This window comes from Papio anubis, chromosome 3 (genome assembly GCF_008728515.1).
Source record: "Papio anubis isolate 15944 chromosome 3, Panubis1.0, whole genome shotgun sequence".
Classification (NCBI taxonomy): domain Eukaryota; kingdom Metazoa; phylum Chordata; class Mammalia; order Primates; family Cercopithecidae; genus Papio; species Papio anubis.
This window is the reverse complement of record NC_044978.1, coordinates 70,581,975-70,605,563: the sequence shown is the minus strand read 5'-3', so window position 1 is coordinate 70,605,563 and position 23,589 is coordinate 70,581,975. Positions and strand designations below refer to the sequence as shown.

Here is a 23,589-nt window from a genome sequence, read left to right as displayed (position 1 = left end):
CCAGACCACTTTGGCTCTCTTAGCTGCCAGGACACTGGAACATCATTTCCTCTCCCAGTTCTCTAACTGTTGCTTCTGTTTTTCATTTTCTCATCTTTACCCAACTTCTCTCCTCCCACCCACGTCCATCACAGAAATCTTGTTCATTTGCTCAGTTTTAACCAGCACCTCTATATAGGCAACTCTTCAAGTTCTCTCTCATCGTGATTCCCTTTGAGCTCAAGACCAGCATTCCAATTAACTACACATCCATATAAAAGTTCTGCCAGCACTGTAGACTCAAAATTTTAGAGATTATGACAACATTTCTCCCACTATACTGGTCTTTCCTATAAGAAACTTATAAAAAAACACAATAAGCTAAAATAACCTGGGCTTGAAATCTCTCTGTCTCCATGGACTTGTCCACCTCATTTAGCATCCACAAACAGTTAATTGTGAAGGCCCATGTGGCTCTTTTAGTACCAGTAGCCAAATTTAGATCCTCAATTTCTCTCTTTTTCTATTATTTTTAATTGTGGCAAAGAAAACATAAAAATTGCCATCTTAACCATTTCAAGTGTACAGTTCAGTGGCATTAAGTACACTCACATTGCTGTGCAACCATTACCCATCCATCACAGAATGCTTTTCAGCTTGCAAAACTGAAACTGTACCCATTAAACAACCTCTGTTTCCTTTCTCCAGCACCTGGCAATCACCATCCCATGTTCTGTCTCTAGGAATTTGACTACTCTACATACCTCATATAGAATCATTCCATATTTATCCTTCTTGTGGCTGGCTTATTTTACTTAGTATAACATCCTCAACATTCATCCATGTTGTAGCATGGGTCAGACTTTCCTTCCTTTTTGAGGCTGAATAATATTCCATTATACGTATATACCACATTTTGCTTATGCATTCTTCTGTCGATAGACACCTTGTTGCTTCCTCCTTTTTGGCTATCGTGAATACTGCTACTATGAACATGGATATACAAATATCTTTTTGAGACTCTGCTTTCAATTATTTTGGGTACATACCCAGAAGTGAAACTGCTAGGTCATATGGTAATTCATTTTTTTTTTTTTTTTCCAGATGGAGTCTTGCACTGTCACCCGGGCTGGAGTGCAGTGGTGCGATCTCGGCTCATTACAACCCCCACCTCCCGGGTTCAAGCGATTCTCCTGCCTCAGCATCCCAAGTAGCTAGGATTACAGGTGCCCATCACTATGCCCAGGTAATTTTTGTATGTGTATGTGTGTATTTTTAGTAGAGATGGGGTTTCACTATGTTGGCCAGGCTGGTCTGAAACTCCTGACCTCGTGATCTTCCCGTCTTGGCCTCCCAAAATGCTGGGATTACAGACATGAGCCACTGTGCCCAGCCAGTAATTCTATTTTTAATTTTTTTTGGGAATTACCATACTACCCTCATTTTCTCTTAGTTGGACAACTACATTAATTTCTAATGCACCCTTGCCTCTAATATCTCCTCTCATTATACAGACTGCTGTCAGAATAAACTGTCTGAGGCTCAATACAGATCACAAATGCTACCTTCTCTGAGAACAGGAAGTTTACTGAGTCCTCAGAGCCTAGCACAGAGCATGGCATCACAAAGAGTGCTCATCAACTGTTGACTGAGTTAATGGATGAATGAATGGAACAACTCCACCTTCACCTTTAATTGTTCTCATGGCCTATTGAATTAATTTAAGTTCTTCAATGGCCTGACATTCAAGACCTACCATGACACTCATTTAACAAACATGTATAAAAACCTAAGAAATCAAAGATACGATGCTGGACCCAGGGGAAAATAAAAAGATAGACTGTGTGTCTCAAAACAACGTCCCAGCTTTACTTCCCATTATTCCCAATACGCATTCTCCCAACAATTTAAGTGGCTGACATTTCCAAAATATCTCCTGTCCAGAAGTCACAGACTAGTGGGCTTAAGCCAAGAATTTGGCTGGAAAGTGTTTTGCTTGGCACAATGTTTCAAAATATATTTGAATTTGAATGTGTTTTGAGGGAAGGGGGAATATACTCTGTAATTATCCCGATTCACGTCACTTCATCTACAATGTCTGCCTAGCCCCTAAAGAAATCTGAGTAAATTGTCAATATGTTTGTGAAATTGTTTCTGCTCACTGTTCTAGTTACCGTGTCCAGGCTCATAGTTTAATCAGCTCAAATGTTACTTCCTCTATGAAGCCTTCCCAATCCTGTTTTCTTATGGCACTATGATTGTTCTATTCTTACAGCATTTATCATATTTGAGTTTATATGAAAATTATATACATTTCTTATCAGGTCTATATATTGTAAGTACCTTGAGAGCAGGTTTATCATCCTGCTAATTTTGTTATGCCTTACAGCACACAGACAAGTACCTTAGACATGTTAGGCATCTGGTAATGTCAAAGTGAATTAAGTGAAGAAACTACATTTTTGTTCAGGAAAAAAAAAAAAAAAAAGCTGACTTGGAAGGAGACTTCACATTTCAAGTACACTTTCCATGTAGCTATATTCCATAAACTTATTAATGACGAACTCTCAGTTATATGACAAAGCTGAGGCCTTTTTTTTTCCAAGGCAACTCCAGGATGATTGTGTTAACACTTGCTCACGTATACACAATGTACTGATTAGAAAATAGGGCTTCTGTGGTCACACAGATACGGTTTTCAGTCTGGCTCCACTACTTTCTGGATGTATGGCCTGAAGCTGGCACTTACGCAGTCTCTAAGCCCAAGTTTCCTCAAATAATGATGGTACGCACCACATGTGTTCACCGTGAGGACTAAATGATACGATACATAGAAGGAATTTAGCCTACAGCTTGACACATGGTAAATGTTCAATAAATGTTAATTTTACTATCTAAAATCAACATTAAGATGAGCCAAGATGAATAGGAAAATGTGATTTTGTAATTCCTCTTTCCAAGTGCATGGTGTAAAAAATACACGTACAAATTAAATAAGCTTTTTCATTGTCTGAATAGCTAAGCCAACTCATCATTATACTTCATTTACATTTTAAATTATAATTAAATTTGAAGATGTTTACAGCATATTTATTATGAACTCTACTTGGAATAATAAAAGGAAGATTATGCTTACAAAAAGTTCTTCAAAATGTACAATTTTTATTTGGTTCCTTGCCTGGCTGGGCGAGATTTCCCATCAATTAGACTTCTGGAATATTTCCAGATAACAGAGTTTGAAGATACTAAGACTTTTGTTCCCAGAAACAGATTTGACTCTCTGCCTAAGTTTCTACTAAAAAAGCATATAATCAAGATCATGTCGCTTTTTTGGCAGAGAACTAGAAACTGAGAGCAGGGTTAGATTTATACTATGGTTGCAAAGATCAGCGAATAAAATTTCCATCATTAGTTACAATGGCTTTCTTACATTTAATTAAAACATTAAATGTTTGTGTGTTGCCCAATGGTTCTCCTTCAGTTAACAGCAATTAGGAACACATAAACTGTCCAAAAGTCACTGTATTTTAGGACATGCTTCTTGTCTAAAATAAAGCATCTGTAGCAAAAATATTCCTAAATTTCCCCAAGTATGTTCAGATGTTGCAACATCTTAAACTAATAATGCATTACATTTTAACAACTAGTTCTGTGTAATATATTGCAAAATAATCATATGAAGCAGTAAAATCAATGCAATAAGTTATGTTAATGGAAAAAAATTTTAAGGCCCAGTCAATTGAAAAAAATTCTAGTTAGGAAAAATGTTCATTATCATCTATACTCAATACGTGACTGCTCCCCCGCAGACATCTATGAAAGAAATCTGTGGGTCAGAAGCTGTTTTCTGGGAATTGGGCATTAGTAGGCACTCATTTTTAGAAGAGAAAATAAGAAAATAAGTTAGAATGACCCTTTTTCTTCAAGTCCACACATGGTGCTTCAGATATGTGCTGAAATCCGAACGATACCCAAGAAGATGTGATTTTCAAATCAGTGAAGAATTTTGAAGCCCTGCAAGGTACCCATAATGGTGTCATTGTGATACTGGACAAGGGAAATGGCTAGTCCTGGGAATAGTAATACCCGCAAATTCATTCTTTTATTCATTCCACATACACTGATCAACTCCTATCCTGTGGCAGATAGTGTGGTAAATGTCATAAAGATGACTAGGATATCAGAATCTATGAAGATGGCAGACATGTAAGAAGATTTAAATTCCATGGGGATAAATGCTAAAATAGAGATATAGACCAAATTCCATGAAAAAACAGAACCTATAGTAAATAATTACCATGATAAAGACAGAGAAAGTTGCATATGCATACACACAATAAAATTTCAGCCAGGCTTTACAGAAAAGAGAGGGGTTTGCCAGTTGGGGTATGTATAGATGTGACAGGAGAATGGAAAGATATTCTGGTCAAATGAACATCTGGTATAAAGGCATGGAATTGTCAAAGGGGCTGAGTTCAGAGTACATTGTGCAAAGTTTTGTATAACTGAAGATACAGCTGAGGTGACAGTTTGGGGGGCAATGCTTAACGGCCTTATAAAGAAAGCTAAATCTTTTTAAATTTAATTTTTTAGAAAAGAAATAACCAATAGAGGTTTATGGGAGGCAGTGAGTGTGGGGGCGTGTCTTATGGTCACATTATAGAGCAGAAAAATCAAAGGCGAGGATCTCAGCCTGCTGAGATAGACAGTGTAAGGGGGATTCTGAGAGCCCAAACCATTGTGGTAGCAACAGGAGTGAAGAGAAGTACAGAAACACATCAATAGTCCTACTAACAAGTTTGGTTGAGCTCTTCTCTTGGATGGGAAGTTTTCTGAGACTCTTTACAGAATAAGGGAGGCAGAGGCACCGTATGGAACTATTGCATTAAGAACCAGCTATATTCTGTCTGGCAGGGAAGAGAAATTATTATTTTCTATTTCTGACACCACATTTCAGTTTTTAAAAATAATCCCTCCAGTAGATGGTTTGGCAGATGAATCATGTTAACAACCTAGAAGATGGGATCTGTGTCTTATGCATTTCTACCACTCCATGGTACCACCAAAATGCTTTGTTTGCGAATCAAGAGTCAGTTCTTTACATATGAAAGTTATTCACTTGAATTTAACATCAATGTATAAACACTTGAAGTTCTGGGAACACTTACTCTGCAATAATCCAAAGTGGCAACATATTCATAAGATCCTAGAGACAACTCTGGTTTCTCATAGTGGTCCAGTCTTCTTCCAATGTGGTCCAGATGTTGGAAATAGAATGGTGGAACTAATAAAAACAAAATAGGAAAGAAAATATTTTGTTTTCATAAACAGACAATTTAGTAAGTTCTCAAAATTTATTATGGGAGGAAAGGAGTTAGCATCAGGAAAAATGTATTTTAAAGCTGGAATGTAGCATATCGTAAATACCTACTATTTTAAAAATATGTCTTGGAAAAGAGGAGGGTTCCTCTTCTATAAGTTATTGATGACAAAGAACGTTTATGATTTAGACCATCCTAGAGAAACAGGGTATAAAAGTATTGGTGTTTCTAAGTTGTCACAACCCAAATTCAATTGTCCCCATTTTATTATCTCTTTTAAAAAGAATTCTGACTTTTCTATTTGAATTTTTAATATACCTAACAGAAATAAACATTCGTTATTTGAACTATACTATGAACTACAATATTTATTATGCTTTAATTAAGAGATGTCTTCACCCATGTGGAGTTTGCATGGTAATCTTTTAATGTTTGGGCTTAAGAGTGGAGAGGATTACTGTATTAGGGAAAGACTACACCACTAAGATCTCAGCTAAGGAACTTTAATTTGATTCAAATGTCTAAGAAGGTTAGTTCTGGCAAAGATCTGGAAGTCATCCAATAGCACAGGAACACTTATGAGTCACATACTGAACACTTGGACAAATATGGCCTGGTATCTCTGTAAAAACGAACTCCTGTTGCCTTGAGATTAATAGGGCTGGCTACTAAACCACTGCCAATAAAAGTATTCAGAAAAACTACCAATGCTCTGGTTTTAAGCTTTTTGTAAAGAACAACATTACCATTGTAAAAACTGTACAAATAATGCATCTCGTTTTTAAACCAACAATTCTGCATTATTTATTTTTAGCTGTGAAACTGACATAAGAATAACAAGACTGTTTTCTGAGGTTGTTCTTTAAAAAAAAAAAAAAAACCCACTGAAGCTTGATTTTTCTACGTTGTTACTGTATCATGGCCATTTCTTTTAAAGTAAGTTTTATAAGGTTCTTATGCACATATGGATCTCTGAATTTGGAAGATTCAACTTCTTGAAAAGATTACAGAAGTAGAAACTGACAGGCTCAGCTGAGCTAAGTAAGCTTTGAGGGTCTTCAATTGCTATTTTGCTACATTTAGATGAGATGGAGGATGCTGCCTTGGCTATCTTAGAATGCATAGTACAGTAGTTTCCACATAGTATAACATACAATTCATTCTCATCTACACACAGAAATGTAATATGTGAAATGTTTTCCTTTTAAATTTTCTTTTATATTCATTAGCATTTAATATTGTCTATCATCTTTTATAAGCCAACTTTCAAGTCATACCATAAATCATGCACTACCCTTTGGCCCCTGTCTTCCTGCATGTCTCTGACCACACATACTCCCCACTGGGCAATCTCTGGACACTTTGCAAGGAAGTAAGAGTGGAACCACGAAAGCAAGCCTGCTGGGTCCTTTCTAACTCCAACAAACCTCTGTCTTTGTTAAACCTAAATGAAGAAGATAGGTGTCAGCATACATCTATGGGAGTCCGGCTTCCTTACAGGGACAAATATTTAAGCCTAGTATGAATAATTCTATTGGAAAATAAACATGGCAGCTTCCTAGGAATGGATACCTGAGGGAACATAATCTGCTGTGTTGAGACACAAGAATTCTGAGTCGTTTTTCTCTTCCTGGAAGTGGCTGGGCCTTTTAAGGCCCTGAGCCGACACTTTGGGTAGGAGGCCAAAGAGTCACAGCAAACTGAAGATCCTTGCTGCTCTTCATGGTGGGTATGATTTTGGTCACCTTTCTAAGAAAGCTGGGGGCTTGGGTGAAGACATCTGAGGAGCTGGTGGGCTCGCTGGAGGACTCTGTCCAAATGCTTTGGGAGAAGCCTCTGTCCCTTCTCAGGATTTTTTCCTCTAAAACTAAAGCACAGAGAAATGAATTGTCACAGGGTTCCTGAAATCCAGGTCCCAAGACTGAATGATAGCCATGAATTTGGATGCAGATTTCATCCAGGTTGAGAGAGGAAACAAGATCTTCCTTAGAAAGAGAAGTAAGGGTAGAGAACTAACAGAATCTGGTCTCAATGGGATATCCAATTTGCACTGAGTGGAAGCCACAGTTAATGCAAGGAGAGAGACGTACCAAGAGGCTTAGGCCATAGTCTAGGATGAGTCTAGAAGCCAATGATTCAACTCCACAGCAACGTGAATTTAAGAACTGACCAAAGGTCTGCATGAGAAGCACTTGCAAGGCCAGTCTCTGGCACCCTAAGTTGGGTAAAGTCGTGGACTGTGTGTGTGCGAGATAAGAGGGCAGGGAAACAAGAAGGCAAGCAGCGCTCTCCCACCAGAGAATGCTCACAGCCAAGATGCCATGAATGCAATGATGTAGGAGGAATACTGTCCCCAGCTCAGTTGGCATTAGGGAGTAGCCAGCACCCATGGGTAGAACCATGTGTTCATGGGCAGACAGTGCTATATGTTCTTCAGATCTAATTACCTGCAAGGAAGCCTGTCTACAAAGATAAGAAAGAGAGAAGAAAATCATAATCATCATCACATGGTTCAAAAAATGTCAATGAATATAAGAATGTTCTCAGCCTCAGTATGTACCTCATTTAACAACAAATAATGAAAAATACAAAGACATGTTATAAATGTAATAAATGTGAGAACACTTTCAGCAATGCTGCAGTTTTCTTCAACATCAGTAAATTCGTACTGGAATAAAACAAAATACAATGAATATGGGAAAGCCCTACATTCCTTCCTCCTTAAACAATCCAACATTTACATCAGCGTGAAAAAAAAAAATCTACATAAGTGTTAAAGCCCTTGGTTATACCTAAGCTTTTCCTAAGTATCAATGAGCTCATATTCAAGAATAACCTTGAGGAGTGAAAAAAGAGGAGACGTCTCCCAAGTTTATCATCTGTAATCACAAGAGGTAAAAATCTTACTTTCTTTCCCACTGAGGCTTTGTGGAAGGGGATTAAGAAATAAAAATTTTCCCCCTACAGTTAGTTTTCTAAGAAATATTTCAACTTCCATGTGGGGCTCATGTACTTACCTAAGGTTCAAAGGGGTTTAAATTTCCCAAACAGAGCCTGTCATAGTTGGTTTCCTTCTAGAGAAATTATAAAGAAGGTACTGCTATATAGAAAAAAGAATGTATGCTTTTCCTAAACTAAGAAGTACAACACATTTGACTTAATAAAGAATTTCACAAAGAGCTTTTAACAGCACTGCTTACCATCATTCACACAGTTGCAAAATCCACACTGATATCTCCTTCCTCCTTCGATGAACTGCATAAATGGGCACATGTAGGCCTTGCACCTGTTGCATCTGACTGGTCCACTCTCACCGTGATTTACCAAGTAAAGGGGACTCTATGGAGAAACAAGAAAAATTAAATGAACAGATGAGTGTAGGATTTCCAGGTATTATAATTTGGAAAGTCTTTTAATGGCAGGTTTTTTTTTTCTTTTTTTTTTTTTTTTTTTTTGAGACAGAGTCTTGCTCTGTCACCCAAGCTGGAGTGCAATGGCATGATCTTTGCTCACTGCAATCTCCACCTCCAGGGTTCAAGCGAGTAGCCTCAGTCTCCCGAGTGGCTGTGATTACAGATGCCCATCACCACGGCTGGCTAATTTTTGTAGTTTTAGTAGAGACGAGGTTTCACCATGTTGGCCAGGCTGGTCTCGAACTCCTGACCGCAGGTGATCTACCCACCTTGGCCTCCCAAAGTGCTGGGATTACAGGCGTGAACCACTGCACCTGGCCTAGTGGCAATTTTTAAGGAACTCAACTCTTAGCTTTTGCCCCAAGACAGTAAAAATGTCTTTATTGATAACACATGAATTCAAAGCCATAAGATGTTGTCCAGAATATTCAAACAAAAGTTAATTTAAGTTTATCTCATTTATAAGGATATATCAATATATGCATATTTATGTCTATGTGTGTATGCATATTTGCCAATATGTGTGTGGAGACAAACATACAGTGATGGTAATAATACTTAATTATTCTTACGTTAAAAGCATTCTAGACAACTTGTGTCACACATTTTGCTAAGTTTCTTCATAGATTATAAATAAAGAGAGTTAGGTCTGATTTTAGACATTCTAGTTTGCATAGCAGTATGCTGCCTACATAGTTCCCCCAAAGCACATCAATTATTTCTTCAAAAATGCAACTATTTGAAGAAATATGCAATAATGTTCATTTATTTAGGCAAGGAGGCTGATTCTACCTTTTCTGTTACTTTATTAGAAAGAAATGTTTCACAGAATACTCACAGTGTGGCTGGCCCTGCTTTGCCAGAACTGAAAAAATAAATCATTCAATTGCTTCTTCCTCATAAACATACATAGAAAGCATGATACATCTTTTACAGTTTAAAAGTAAAAAAGTTCAGCATTAAGTCTGCTTTCCCAACACTTACGGCTTTCAGGAGAAAACCACAGAGATCCTTGTTTTTGTGAATCTCCTTCAAGATAACATTTAAAGAAAAACTTGAGAATTGCAGGCTTTGGCATGTCAATTTAATTTTTCTTTACTGAAAAAGATATAAATAAAGCAGACTGCTTTTGAATGGAGGCCTGAAGAGCAGGAGGTCAGTGGGGTGGGGGTATCAGGCTGTTTTCTGCTCCAGTCTTAGAAAACCCAGATCCCCCATTGTCCCTGCCCAGATGATCAACGTGAAAGCTGAGGTTTCAGAAATCAGTTGGGAGGTCTCAGAGCAGAAAAAAACAGGTTTAACACAATACTCAAAAGAATCAGGAGAAGGATTTAAATTTTTTCCTTAATCATTCCCTTCTATTTCTGCACTGCCCTCTTCCTCACTTCTTGCCCCAAGAAAGTCAGAAGACAGATTGGATTTTCTTGTTTATGGTCGCTTCTGATCCACAGCATGGGCCTGACTCTGGTGCCCCACGGGTAGGGGTTGTGACAAGGATTAGGTGAGTAATACATGTGCAGTTCACAGCATTGTGCCTGGCAAAAAGTAATTGGAAAATTTTTATCCGGAACAGTCTTTCCTCTCTCAAAACCACTCAGCTCAGGACAGAGTCATCTTTGACAGGAGGATAAGTATGAGATGGGCTTCAGGTCCTGAAGGCTACCTGGTCAGTTACTGTAAAACATTATTGTAAAAATGATCTAGAAGACAGAGAATAAACTTTCAGGAGATTCTGATACACTCCAATGGTTAAAAGTTGAGAGGCAGAATGCATTTTTAAAACACTCTAGGAATTTTATTTAAATACATAGTCACACATACAAATTCAAATATCTGATGTATACACCACTCTTTCAGACAAACTTTTTGTTAGAAAGGCATATAGTGACACATATTTGTTATCTTCAGCTGGTAATAGGAAGAAATTATTTGAGGAGGCAATAGAGAAGCAAAAACATGCAAGTACAAAAAAAGATTCTTAGAACAATAAATGGAGAGCTAGAAGAATAACAAGTGGGAGAATAAGAACCTGCTGTTCAGGTAGCTTCCACTGGATTAAAAGTGCAATTACCAATCATGACTCCAGTTACTGCTCTGTTCCACAACTCCAACCTCTGAGATCAGGAGATGCTTTCAGAAGTTAAAATTGGGAGAAATTCTGCAGTTTCCATTCACTTAGCCAAGTTTACTTTTCTCATCCTTTTATTTTCAAAAAGTTCAAAGGCTGTAACAAATCCCCTGATTTTAGAAACCAAATATGATCTAATTATTTGCTAGACAAGCCAAAAGTAATGGAAGGAAATTTGACCTTATTATCACTGATATGATTTGCTCAAAGCCAGGCCCAGCCCAAAGTTACTGTGAAATCGTCGGCAACGAACACCTATGCATTCCAGTCCTGGCAGATTCAAACTTGCAGGACTGAAAATGAATGTCTAACAAGAAACTGGAGTCAAGTCATGACTGTGTCTAGGCTATTAAATACACTTACAGTTTTTTCAATTTTCACTTTTTTAGAAACCAGATGATGGATAGGTAAGTAAGGTCTTCAGACAACTGAGGTGACAGTAAAGAATGTTAAAAGCTTTTTAACTGTTTACATTTTATTTTCAGGCAACAGGGCAAGGGCTTCTAAATTACACTGGCTTGTTTCATCTCTCTCAGGCCATGTTGAAAACCATCAGAGATTTCCCTTTGCACTCTCCAGATGTCGGCTTATCTGCACCACAGTAGTGTGCATGAGCTCATAAATAGCTAACCTTACTTTTCTTTTGAGTTCGATCTTGGTGTGTATGGCTTTTTAAAAAAATCAAATTACTTTTCAAAACATTGCCTAAGTTATCTTTTTTCCTTACCAAGGGAATTATATTTACCTCAGAAATATTTTCCAATTTTAAAAATTTTTGTTTACAAATGTACTTTAATATTTAGCTCTTAGTATATCCTTGTCTGCCCTTTCTTTTCTGTTTTTCTCTTAAGTGGAAAAAGGAAAGGATAGAAAGACTGGCTATAAAAACCTCACCTGGCTATTGTTTGGTTCTGGCCTTGTGTGGCGTGAGTTTACACAACATGAAAGTGATAGGGAGGCTGAGGAAAAATGTGAATCTTTTCCTCGTATTTTTGGATTAACAGGGGTGTGCCAAATACTATGCTGATACTAATTTTACAAAAAGTGCTTTAATTGAAAAAAATGCATCTCTTGTGTATGTATATAATACTGGTTGATTTTGGACCACAAGTGAGAATATCATTCTAAGAAATGAGGCTTAGTACTAAAATGATATCCAACAATTAAGAAACAAAACAAAACAACTTTTGATTATTTTTCCATATAAAAGTAGTAGACATCAAGATGTATCTACCAATACCTTCTTAATACCTCTAGTAAAATTTTAAGTCTTCTTATTTGAATACATTACCAGTTTTCCAAGTATTCCTGCCATTCTCTTGGGTAACTTTAACATTTGTACCACAGGTACCTTTGAGGGACTTACAGTGTAGCAGAGTAGAAAGACAGTAAACAAAAAAGTACACACAAATGCAATGAAAAAAAAACAGGATATGAGGAGAAACAATACTTGGGAGAACATCATAAACAAGAGCTCTTTTTAAGGCTCTTTTCAGCTTAGAAAGGCAATGTTAAACTGTTTACAGATTGTATTTCCAAAACAAACACAGATGCTCAAAGAAAATAAAGTACAGTATAGAAAGACCCATCATGAAAAATCTGTATCAAGTTTGTAGGCTGTGTGTATTTTTGTTTTGGCATCTGTATTATTAAGAAAAATCTGAATACCCAAGCCTGGCTACAGTATTTCTGTTTTAGGAAAATAATGAATTGCAGTGAGGAACTAAAGAAAGCAGCTAAATACCAAAGTGTTTTTATCCCATAGATCCAATAGGTGGCACTGTGCAACTAAAAATTAAATCTGTATAGACCTTATCAGTAGGCAAGAAAACAACCAAGAAAATCACGCTACATTTATTACATGTAACTCTTATAACTTTTAACTGAACTTGCTTTTCTTGAAGAAACTTTTGATAATGGTTTAAAAATATTCTGGGCCAAACAAAATACAAATAAACATGGAATACAAGACTATTTTATGCATACATTGTATAGAAACTACAGAATGTGCCAAATTTACTAATAGCCAAGAAAAACTTATTTTTAAAGTTCCTAATCCTCTGCCGACTTTCCTTGAGTGTGTGTAGGGAAACAGAGGTGCGGTTGGGATAGGGAGCCACAGAGTGGAGCAGGCAACCTAATGACGGCCTGGGAAGCAGAGAGAACAAGGACACGAATGCCCTGCTGCCAGAGTCCATGCCCACTCCCCACATTAGCCATCATGGTGCAAAATAACAAAGCAACAGTGACATCTGGTACGTCCTGGCACTCGGCAGTACACTGCGATGAAGAAAAATGATTTTCTAAAGCAAACGCCAGCTTCCTGTTGGAACATCCTATCACAGGCATGGTGCTGGTAAAGGGCAGAGACAGAGTAGCCAAAGCCCAGATTTCAGGAATACTCTGAATGAGTAATGTCATACGTGCCCACACCCAGGACACTGCTGGGTGAAACTGGGCCCATCTCTCCTTTCTTCTCTCATTTGTCCACTACCCACTCTCCTTATCTTTCAGCACCAGAGTTCATGTAAGTTCTAATATATACACACAAACTCTTCAACCACCTACTTTCCCCTCTAACACTTATTCACTAATTTTTTAAAAAAATTTATTTTACATTTTCAATGTATACTTCTTCCTCCCCTTCTTTTTCTTTTTCTTTTTTTTTTTTTTTCTCTCTTTATTTCCTTCATTATAAGTCTTCAGGAAAGTAATCAGCATCCTGGGACTCTACAGTTGTCCCCACAGCACCAATATTCTACTTTACAAAGTGCCTGAAGGAAATACCTTGGATAAGCAGTTACTGATCATGGGAAAGAAATTTTTAGCTACGATGAGATCTAAATAAGATGAGAAGATTTAAAATAAGATCTGTCAAAATGTTACACAGTTTTCCAGCCTGATTAAGGATAATATTCAGCATCAACTTGTATTTCCCAGGAAATCACTGTAAATGTATCTCTCTGGCAGCAGTGCTACCGGCAATGTAACTTTGGCAAGCGGCTACTTCTTGGAATTGGAGTGCTGCTTCTGTTTTGGAGCTGTCTCAAGAGGAGGTCAGTTGGTAATTTGGATTAATTGGGGGATATAAGTAGAAGCATGGAAATGGTATGTGAAAAGATAACCCAGAACCTGTGATGAACAACTACCCTTTAAAAATGTTAAACATTCAGACTATTAGGCATGCTGGAAGATGAGCAGAGTCAGTCAGATTCCCAAAGGATTATGCCCAGAAGCTAAAAGGAAAAGAGTCTGTATCAACTGCATTTATTAAAGACATTTCCATGTGAAAGAGATATGAGAAGCAGCTTATATGTGCTTTCTACTTTTAGCTTTACCATATATGACATTCACTAGGCCTACATGGACAAAAAAGGTACAGTTCAATAGGCTATTTACTGTACAAGTGCTTTTGAGAGAGCAGTACTATTCTAGTTAGACTTTTAAAAATAAGTGTGAAATTAAAGAATATTTTCTGAATTAAAAAATAAAATCCTATCATGTGTCTTCTAAAAACAAACAGAGCTTGAGGATAAGACACTTAATACATTGTATTAGTTCTAAGAATATATTTATATTTTTAAAAATAATGTTTACTAAAAAAATTTAATGTTTTTAATTGGCTCTTCTTAACCTAAAACTTTGCTTTTTTTGCACTTTCAGAAGATTATAGTTTTGTTAGCTTGTTAGTGACACTTGGGAGATTGTTTTCCCTTTTTCCTTTGAACAATACTATTAGAGAGTCTATTTGTTCTAACTGTACCTACAGCTTGTATTAGATTTGGATACCTCTTTAATTTGGAAGTTAGTTTTTTATCTTTGGGTTTCTTTTCATTGAAAAATACTGAAAATTTTTACTGAATCAGACTTTTCATAATAAATGTAAGAGCATAACTATTATCTTTATGGTCTTATGGTCATTTGTAGTTTAAAACACTCTCATTTATTGAGAGCATTTAAAATGCTCTCAATTTCAATTTGATATTGAGGAGCTAACAACCCAGGGAGTGGGGAATTCCCATCCACATTGTTCAGAGGAATGCAAGGTCAGTGAGTGATAGGAAGTGACTTGTGCAACAAACTGCAGAGCTATAGCTTGAATTCTGATTTATTCCAACTATTTATGTCCTCTATGCTATATGTGCAAGAAACAGCTTGCAGACTGGATGTGCAGAAAAGCATACAGTTTCAGAGAAAGGTACCATTCTCACTGGTCTGTGATGTGAATGAAGCCCTTAACCATGCTCCCTGGTAAGCATTCTAATTGTCTCTGGTCATTTGTCTCTCCCATTCTCTATAGGAGCTGCCACATAACTTTGCATCCTTATTAAGCTCCTCCCCATAAGCTCCTTCTCCACCTCCCTTGCAGGAGGTGTAAATGTAAATTTACATTCTTCTTCATAAAGAAAATAGAAAACCTCAGGTAAGAACTCTCTTGCCTTTCCCCACTAATTTACCAGCATCTCTCCAACATTTTCCTTTCTCTCCTCCTGTTACAATGGAAGCGGTATCCTCTCTCTTCTGACTTCTCAGAGGCTTTGTCTAATCCTGTACCATGTCTAAATCTGGCCCCTGAAGATCCTTTCATCCACAAGGGAGAATTATATTTTGTTGTCTAATTCCAGGCCACTTGCAGGTGACATATTTAATTGCTGTATGTTCCCATATAACCTTGTGCCTAAAAGCACTCATAACACTATTTTACTTTTCAAAACCACTACTACATTCTCAAATCCATGACTCACAGGTCCAGCCTGTTTACTGTTATATCTCCTGTAGCACAATACCTGAGTCAGTCAATGGTTTCTGAATGAACAAACACAGTATCTCAGGTACCCACAAATACACGCTCAGGATAACTTGTGATAGGTATTAAAGCAAAAGGTCAAAAAAAAAAAAAACAAAAACAAAAACAGAAGAAATCTTCAGAGGGGTCAGGAAAGCCTTCATTCAAGGAAGATATGGGCACTTATGAGGAGCTATTTGTTCACTGAAAGAGAGAAGGTAAGAATTTCAACCAGTGAGAACAGCTTAACACAGGAAGAAAAACCCAGGGTTTGTTGGTGACCAGCAGGCAGGTAGCCTCGAACAGCTGGGCTGAAGGGAGATAAAGAGAAAGGCTGGAGTGATTTTGAGGAGAGCCTTCAAAGCCAGGTAGGGTAGCAGTACACTGACCCAGCAGGTTTCAGACAGACAGATACACACACACCCCTACCTAAAATCGGTTGTTACTACATGGCAGGAATTCTGACAGACGTTGGTAAGATATTTCACCATTCATTAAGATGATATTCTTGGAAAAATAGTACATTTGGTACAAATTTTGAAACCTGCTTATAAATTAGCAAATTCTATCACGTTTTAACATTATCATGAAGGGTTTTAAGAATTTCTGTTTGTTTCATCATCTCATAGTTCACTCAATTCATTAAATTCTTGGGTTGATTTTTTAAATAGACTCAAAATATGTTTGAATACTATGAACAATTTTTAAATTAAATTTCTAACTAAAAAACTTCACCCCTTAACAGCAGTATGTTAGCTTCACCTTCACCACTGATCCCAAGGGCCTACATTACAGAGTAAATTCTCAATAAATATTTGAGTGGATGACAAGGAAGAGAGATAGGAAAGGAGTGAGGGAGGGGAAAACTGAAGGAAGAGGAGGGGAGGAGGAGGGAAGGAAGGGAGGGAGGGAGGAAAAAGGGAGGAGGAAGGGAGGGAGGGAGGGAGGAAGGGGAGGAGAGGTCGCTGGGTCAAGGGATGCCAGGCATGCAGAAGATCTGGGGTGGCAGACAAATCAAAATAACCGGAGATTATCAATGGCCAAAAATGCTGTGACCGGGCACGCCGGGAGAACTGGGTGGAAGGTCCGCGGTCAGGTGAGGAACATGCCAGATTCAGAAGAAAATAAATACCAATGCAGTTAAGACAGCACCCTAATCAGGTTTCCTGTCCTAGTTCATAACTAAACTATCAATGGTAGGTAACGATTCTTAAGCAAAAAATGGTCTGTTTGGATCAGGTTATGCTGACATAGTATTGCAAGTTATGGGCATATTTGCAAAGATCAGCATTATTTCTCTTGCTAGAACAGATGTTTAAAACTTCCGAGTAAGATACTGTCTCTCCAGAATTTTACACTTGAGCAACATTTTGCCACATTTCTTACAATCTCTGACCTATTATAATTTATCTTTTATCTCTATGGGAAAATTACATGTTGTCTAGTTATAGGCCACTAGCAGAAAACATACTTCATTGTTACAACAATGCATAATGTTCTACAGAAGATTAATATATCTTAAACTAGAAACCCTTCTATATCTAGTGTTTTTTTCTTCCATGACAGAACAACTGGCAGCTTTCTGCTCCTCAAAGGAAAGTTGTGAAATATTCTAAAGATAAAAGTGTTAAAAATAATAAGCCCAGAGGCAAACTATCTTTGTCTCTCTGGCAGAATTATAAATTAGTCAAAGTATTCCCTCCATTAGTCTTACTTCCTTATAAGGCCATAAAAAGAGATTTCCCTCTATGTGAGGGTATGAATTTATTTATTCATTTATTTTTTACTATACTTTAAGATCTAGGGTACATGTGCACAATGTGCAGGTTTGTTACATAGGTATACATGTGCCATGCTGGTGTGCTGCACCCATTAACTCGTTATTTACACTAGGTATTTCTCCTAATGCTATCCCTCCCCCAGTCCTCCACCCCTAACAGGCCCCAGTGTGTGATGTTCCCCAACCTGTGTCCAAGTGGTCTCATTGTTCAATTCCCACCTATGAGTGAGAACATGCAGTGTTTGGCTTTCTGTACTTGTGATAGTTTGCTCAGAAGGATGGTTTCCAGCTTCATCCATGTCCCTGCAAAGGACACAAACTCATCCTTTTTTATGGCTGCATAGTATTCCATGGTGTGTATGTGTCACATTTTCTTAATCCAGTCTGTCACTGATGGACATATGGGTTGGTTCCAAGTCTTTGCTATTGTGAATAGTGCCGCAATAAACATATGTGTGCATGTGTCTTTATAGTACCATGATTTATATTCCTTTGGGTATATACCCAGTAATGGGATGGCTGGGTCAAATGGTATTTCTAGTTCTAGATCCTTGAGGAATCACCACACTGTCTTCCACAATGGTTGAACTAGTTTATAGTCCCACCAACAGTGTAAAAGCATTCCTATTTCTCCACATCCTCTCCAGCACCTGTTGTTTCCTGAATTTTTCATGATCGCCATTCTAACTGGTGTGAGATGGTATCTCATTGTGGTTTTGATTTGCATTTCTCTGATGGCGAGTGATGATGAGCATTTTTTCATGTGTCTGTTGGCTGCATAAATGTCTTCTTTTGAGAAGTGTCTGTTCATATCCTTTGCCCACTTTTTGATGGGGTTGCTTTTTTCTTGTAAATTTGTTTAAGTTCTTTGTAGATTCTGGATGTTAGCCCTTTGTCAGATGAGTAGATTGCAAAAGTTTTCTCCCATTCTGTAGGTTGCCTGTTCACTCTGATGGTAGTTTCTTTTGCTGTGCAGAAGCTCTTTAGTTTAACTAGTTCCCATTTGTCTATTTTGGCTTTCATTGCCACTGCTTTTGGTGTTTTAGACATGAAGTCCTTGCCCATGCCTGTGTCCTGAATGATATTGCCTAGGTTTTCTTCTAGGGTTTTTATGGTTTTAGGTCTAACATTTAAGTCTCGAATCCATCTTGAATTAAGTTTTGTATAAGGTGTAAGGAAGGGATCCAGTTTCAGCTTTCTACATATGGCTAGCCAGTTTTTCCGGTACCATTTGTTAATTAGTGAATCCTTTCCCCATTTCTTGTTTTTGTCAGGTTTGTAAAAGATCAGATAGTTGTAGGTGTGTGGTATTATTTCTGAGGGCTCTGTTCTGTTCCATTGATCTATATCTCTGTTTTGGTACCAGTACCATGCTGTTTTGGTTACTGTAGCCTTGTAGTATTGTTTGAAGTCAGGTAGTGTGATGCCTCCAGCTTTGTTCCTTTGGCTTAGGATTGTCTTGGCAATGCAGGGTCTTTTTTGGTTCCATATGAACTTTAAAGTAGTTTTTTCCAATTCTGAGAAGAAAGTCATTGGTAGCTTATTGGGGATGGCATTGAATTTATAAATTACCTTGGGCAGTATTGTCATTTTCATAATATTGATTCTTCCTATCCATGAGCATGGAATGTTTTTCCATTTGTTTGTGTCCTCTTTTATTTTGTTGAGGGGTGGTCTGTAGTTCTCCTTGAAGAGGTCCTTCACATCCCTTGTAAGTTGGATTCCTAGGTATTTTATTCTCTTTGTAGCAATTGTGAATGGGAGTTCACTCATGATTTGGCTCTCTGTCTGTTATTGGTGTACAGAGATGCTTGTGATTGTTGCACATTGATTTTGTATCCTCAGACTTTGCTGAAGTTGCTTATCAGCTTAAGGAGTTTTGGGGCTGAGATGATGGGGTTTTCTAAATATACAATCATGTCATCTGCAAACAGGGACAATTCAACTTCCTCTTTTCCTAATTGAATACCCTTTATTGCTTTCTCTTTCCTGATTGCCTTGGCCAGAACTTCCAACATTATGTTGAATAGGAGTGGTGAGAGAGGGCATCCTTGCTAGCTTTTGAATGCGTTTGCTCTTACTTCTCTAGTTCTTTTAACTGTGATTTTGGGTGTCGATTTTAGATCTTTCCTCCTTTCTCTTGTGGGCATTTAGTGCTATAAATTTCCCTCTACATACTGCTTTAAATGTGTCCCAGAGATTATGGTATGTTGTGTTTTTGTTCTCATTGGTTTCAATGAACATCTTTATGTCTGCCTTCATTTTGTTATTTACCCAGTAGTCATTCAGGAGCCGGATCTTCAGTTTCCATGTAGTTGTGTGGTTTTTGAGTAAGTTTCTTAATCCTGAGTTCTAATTTGATTGCATGTGGTCTGAGAGATAGTTTGTTGTGACTTCTGTTCATTTACATTTGCTGAGGAGTGCTTTACTTCCAAATATGTGGTCAATTTTAGAATAAGTGTGATGTGGTGCTGAGAAGAATGTATATTCTGTTGATTTGGGGTAGAGAGTTCCGTAGATGTCTATTAGATCTGCTTAGTGCAGAGCTGAGTTCAACTCCTGGATATCCTTGTTAACCTTCTGTCTCATTGATCTGTCTAATATTGACAGTGGGGTGTTAGGGGGTCTCCCATTATTATTGTGTGGGAGTCTAAGTCTCTTTGTAGGTCTCTAAGGACTTGCTTTATGAATCTGGGTGCTCCTGTATTGGGTGCATATATATTTATGATAGTTAGTTCTTCTTGTTGAATTGATCCCTTTACCATTATGTAATGGCCTTCTTTGTCTCTTTTGATCTCTGTTGGTTTAAAGTCTGTTTTATCAGAGAGTAGGATGGCAACCCTTGCTTTTATTTGTTTTCCATTTACTTGGTAGATCTTCCTCCATCCCTTTATTTTGAGCCTATGTTTGTCTCTGCATGTGAGATGGGTCTCCTGAATACAGCACACTGATGGGTCTTGACTCTTTATTCAACTTGCCAGTCTGTGTCTTTTAATTGGGGGCATTTAGTCCATTTACATTTAAGGTTAATATTGTTATGTGTGAATTTCATCCTGACATTATGATGTTAGCTGGTTATTTTGCCCATTAGTTGATGCAGTTTCTTCCTAGTATCGATGGTCTTTACAATTTGGCATGTTTTTGCAGTGGCTGGTACCAGTTGTTCCTTTCCATGTTTAGTGCTTCTTTCAGGAGCTCATGTAAGGCAGGCTGGCTGGTGACAAAATCTCTCAGCATTTGCTTGTCTGTAAAGGACTTCATTTCTCCTTCACTTATGAAGCTTAGTTTGGCTGGATATGAAATTCTGGGTTGAAAATTCTTTTCTTTAAAAATGTTGAATATTGGCCCCCACTCTCTTCTGGCTTGTAGAGTTTCTGCTGAGAGATCTGCTGCTAGTCTGATGGGCTTCCCTTTGTGGGTAACACGACCTTTCTCTCTGGCTGCCCTTAACATTTTTTCCTTCATTTCAGCCTTGGTGAATCTGACAATTATGTGTCTTGGGGTTGCTCTTCTCGAGGAGTATCTTTGTGGTGTTCTCTGTATTTCCTGAATTTGAATGTTGGCCTGTCTTGCTAGGTTGGGGAAGTTCTCCTGGATAATATCTTGAGTGTTTTCCAACTTGGTTCCATTCTCCCTGTCATTTTCAGGTACACCAATCAGATGCAGATTTGGTCTTTTCATATAATGAAAAGAGGGGGCTTTGTTCGTTTCTTTTTACTCTTTTTTCCCTAAACTTCTCTTCTTGCTTTATTTCATTAATTTGATCTTCAGTTACTGATATCCTTTCTCCAGAAGTGGAGAAAACAGCGGCAGGAGGCCTTGTTGAGCTGTGGGGGGCTCCGCCCAATTCAAGTTTCCCTGGCTGCTTTGTTTACCTACTCAAGCCTCAGCAATGGTGTACGCCCCTCCCCCTGCCAGGCTGCTGCCTCGCAGGTCAATCTCAGACTGCTGCACTAGCAGTGACCAAGGCTCCTTGGGCGTGAGACCCGCCAAGCCAGGCACGGGATATAATCTCCTGGTGCGCCGTTTGCTAAAACTGTTGGAAAAGCGCAGTATTTTGGTGGGAATGTCTTGTTTTTTCCAGGTACAGTCTGTCACAGCTTCCCTTGGCTAGGAAAGTGAAATCCTCCAACCCCTTGTGCTTCCCAGGTGAGACGATGCCCTACCCGGCTTCGGCTCACCATACATGGGCTGCAGCCATTGTCCAACCAGTCCCAGTGAGATGAACCGGGTACCTCCGTTGGAAATGCAGAAATCACCCGTCTTCTGCATTGATCATGCTGGGAGCTGCAGACCAGAGCTGTTCCTATTCGGCCATCTTGGAACGGACCCCTGAGGGTCTGAATTTAAATGACACCTTCTCAATAAGGCCTGCCCTGAACACCCTATTTAATCTACAAAACCCACACTCCACCTCCTCCCAGGCAGATGTCATCCCCCAAGTCTGCTCTACTTTTTCCTTCCTCCATAGCCTCAGATAACCTTACCAGTTTCACTGTCTAGTCTCCATTAGAATGTAAGCTCCATGAGGGCAGAGATCTTTGTCCACTCTGTTCACTGACATATCTCAAGTGCCAAGAACAGTATCCAGCACATACTGGGAGAACAATAAGTATTCACTGAATTGAATTGGTTATTCTTAAATTCTTTTTGAAATAAGGTGGCATAAACAAAGTATTTCATAAAAATGGTCATACTTTATAAACTATCATATCAAATAACCATGGATTATTGTCTAGATTAAGGTATATGAGGTGACTGAAAACATCACTAAAATCCCAGGAGTGATTATACAATTATAAATACAAGTATAAAACTGTTTCCGTAAAGAAGTTTAACAGAACTCAAATCAAATGATCAACTGCCTTTAGAGTAGACACCTATGGAAGCTATGCATTTGTCCAAATATGTCTAAAACTTTCTCTACAAATTCCTTTCAGAGTGGAAAAAAATATAGGACTCTAAGGGTCACGCAGTTCAATCTGTTATCGGTGTAAACACTGGAGACTGGCCAGGCATAGTAGTTCATGCCTGTAATCCCAGCAATATGGGAGGCTGAGGCGGGCAGATCACTTGAGCTCAGGAGATCAAGACCAGCCTGGCCAACACGGCGAAACCTCATCTCTATTTAAACACAAGAAAACATCGGTGACTAATCATCCTCCGTGCTCTGGCTGGGCTACTTCCAGTAATACAGCAAATCATCTTTGGTGAGTTAATTTGATTTGGGCATATAGCCAAAAATCATTTGAAGGAGAGTATTTTTGAAAACAGGGTTAAAAAAAAGTTGAGAAAAAATTTTAATTTAAAAAACAGATGACCAATTCAAAAGCATTTTGAGAAATAAATACATTTATATATTTATTCTATATCAATAAACTGAAATAAGAGGAAAGATGACTTCTTATCAGAAATAAAAGTTGATAAATATGAAACATTTTCTATTCTTTTCTGTAAGAAAGAAGAAATATAGACAAAATTATGTCTGAACTACTTAAAGAATTTTTCAAAACTTTTCAAACCATAGAGGACAAGGGAGTACGGGATGTAGTAAACCAAAAAAACTTAAATCTCATTCCATGTTAGACTACAATGTACTTTAATTTACAGTTCAGGATAAAGGAAAGTAGTCTCTGTGGTAGGTGAACTCCAGGATATCTACAGACACTAGATTTGATAATTACGGTTCTTCTCTTTCACCTGCATTTTACAGAAATATTTTTCAAGAAAGTAAATGATAGTTGTATTTTCCCAAACAACAAATAACATTTTAATGATTTTTACATGTTCTTTTTTGTTACACATACTGCTCATAAGATCCTTCCCTGCCTCCGCCCCGCCCACCAAATACACACAAAGACACGCTCATGAATACTATATACCTTCCTCTGTGAGATGATATTGACAGAAACACTGCAGTGGAGGGGAATAAAAGTGAAACCTAAGCTAAACTTTATGGAGGATTTTACTGTCCTGCAAATTCCTTATGCAACTGTTATTCTAGTCAGCGCAGCTGTTTTTATCTGCTGGCAATACTAAAGCAATAATCATTTGTAGTGGGTCCCCAAAGGGCTGTTTTTTATAAGAACATATGTGTGGGAAATAAAATATTTTCATTGCTATAGACCACGGAAACTGAACTCAAGCAGACAGCTGGATAAAGAGATGACTCCTGAATACAA

General features: G+C 38.0%; 1 protein-coding gene across 6 annotated transcripts in view; it reads right to left on the bottom strand.

The window, feature by feature from the left end:
• The window catches only part of SEC24D (SEC24 homolog D, COPII coat complex component), a 113,800-nt gene that overhangs the window by 38,384 nt on the left and 51,827 nt on the right, over nucleotides 1-23,589 (bottom strand). For all 6 annotated transcript variants that reach the window (XM_009207473.3, XM_009207477.4, XM_009207475.4 and 3 more), the window contains exons 9-10: nucleotides 8,501-8,639; nucleotides 5,148-5,263 (exon numbers count right to left, since the gene is read on the bottom strand). In XM_009207473.3, coding sequence (XP_009205737.1) covers nucleotides 5,148-5,263; nucleotides 8,501-8,639 — 255 coding nt within the window. The remainder of the gene's footprint in view (nucleotides 1-5,147; nucleotides 5,264-8,500; nucleotides 8,640-23,589) is intronic.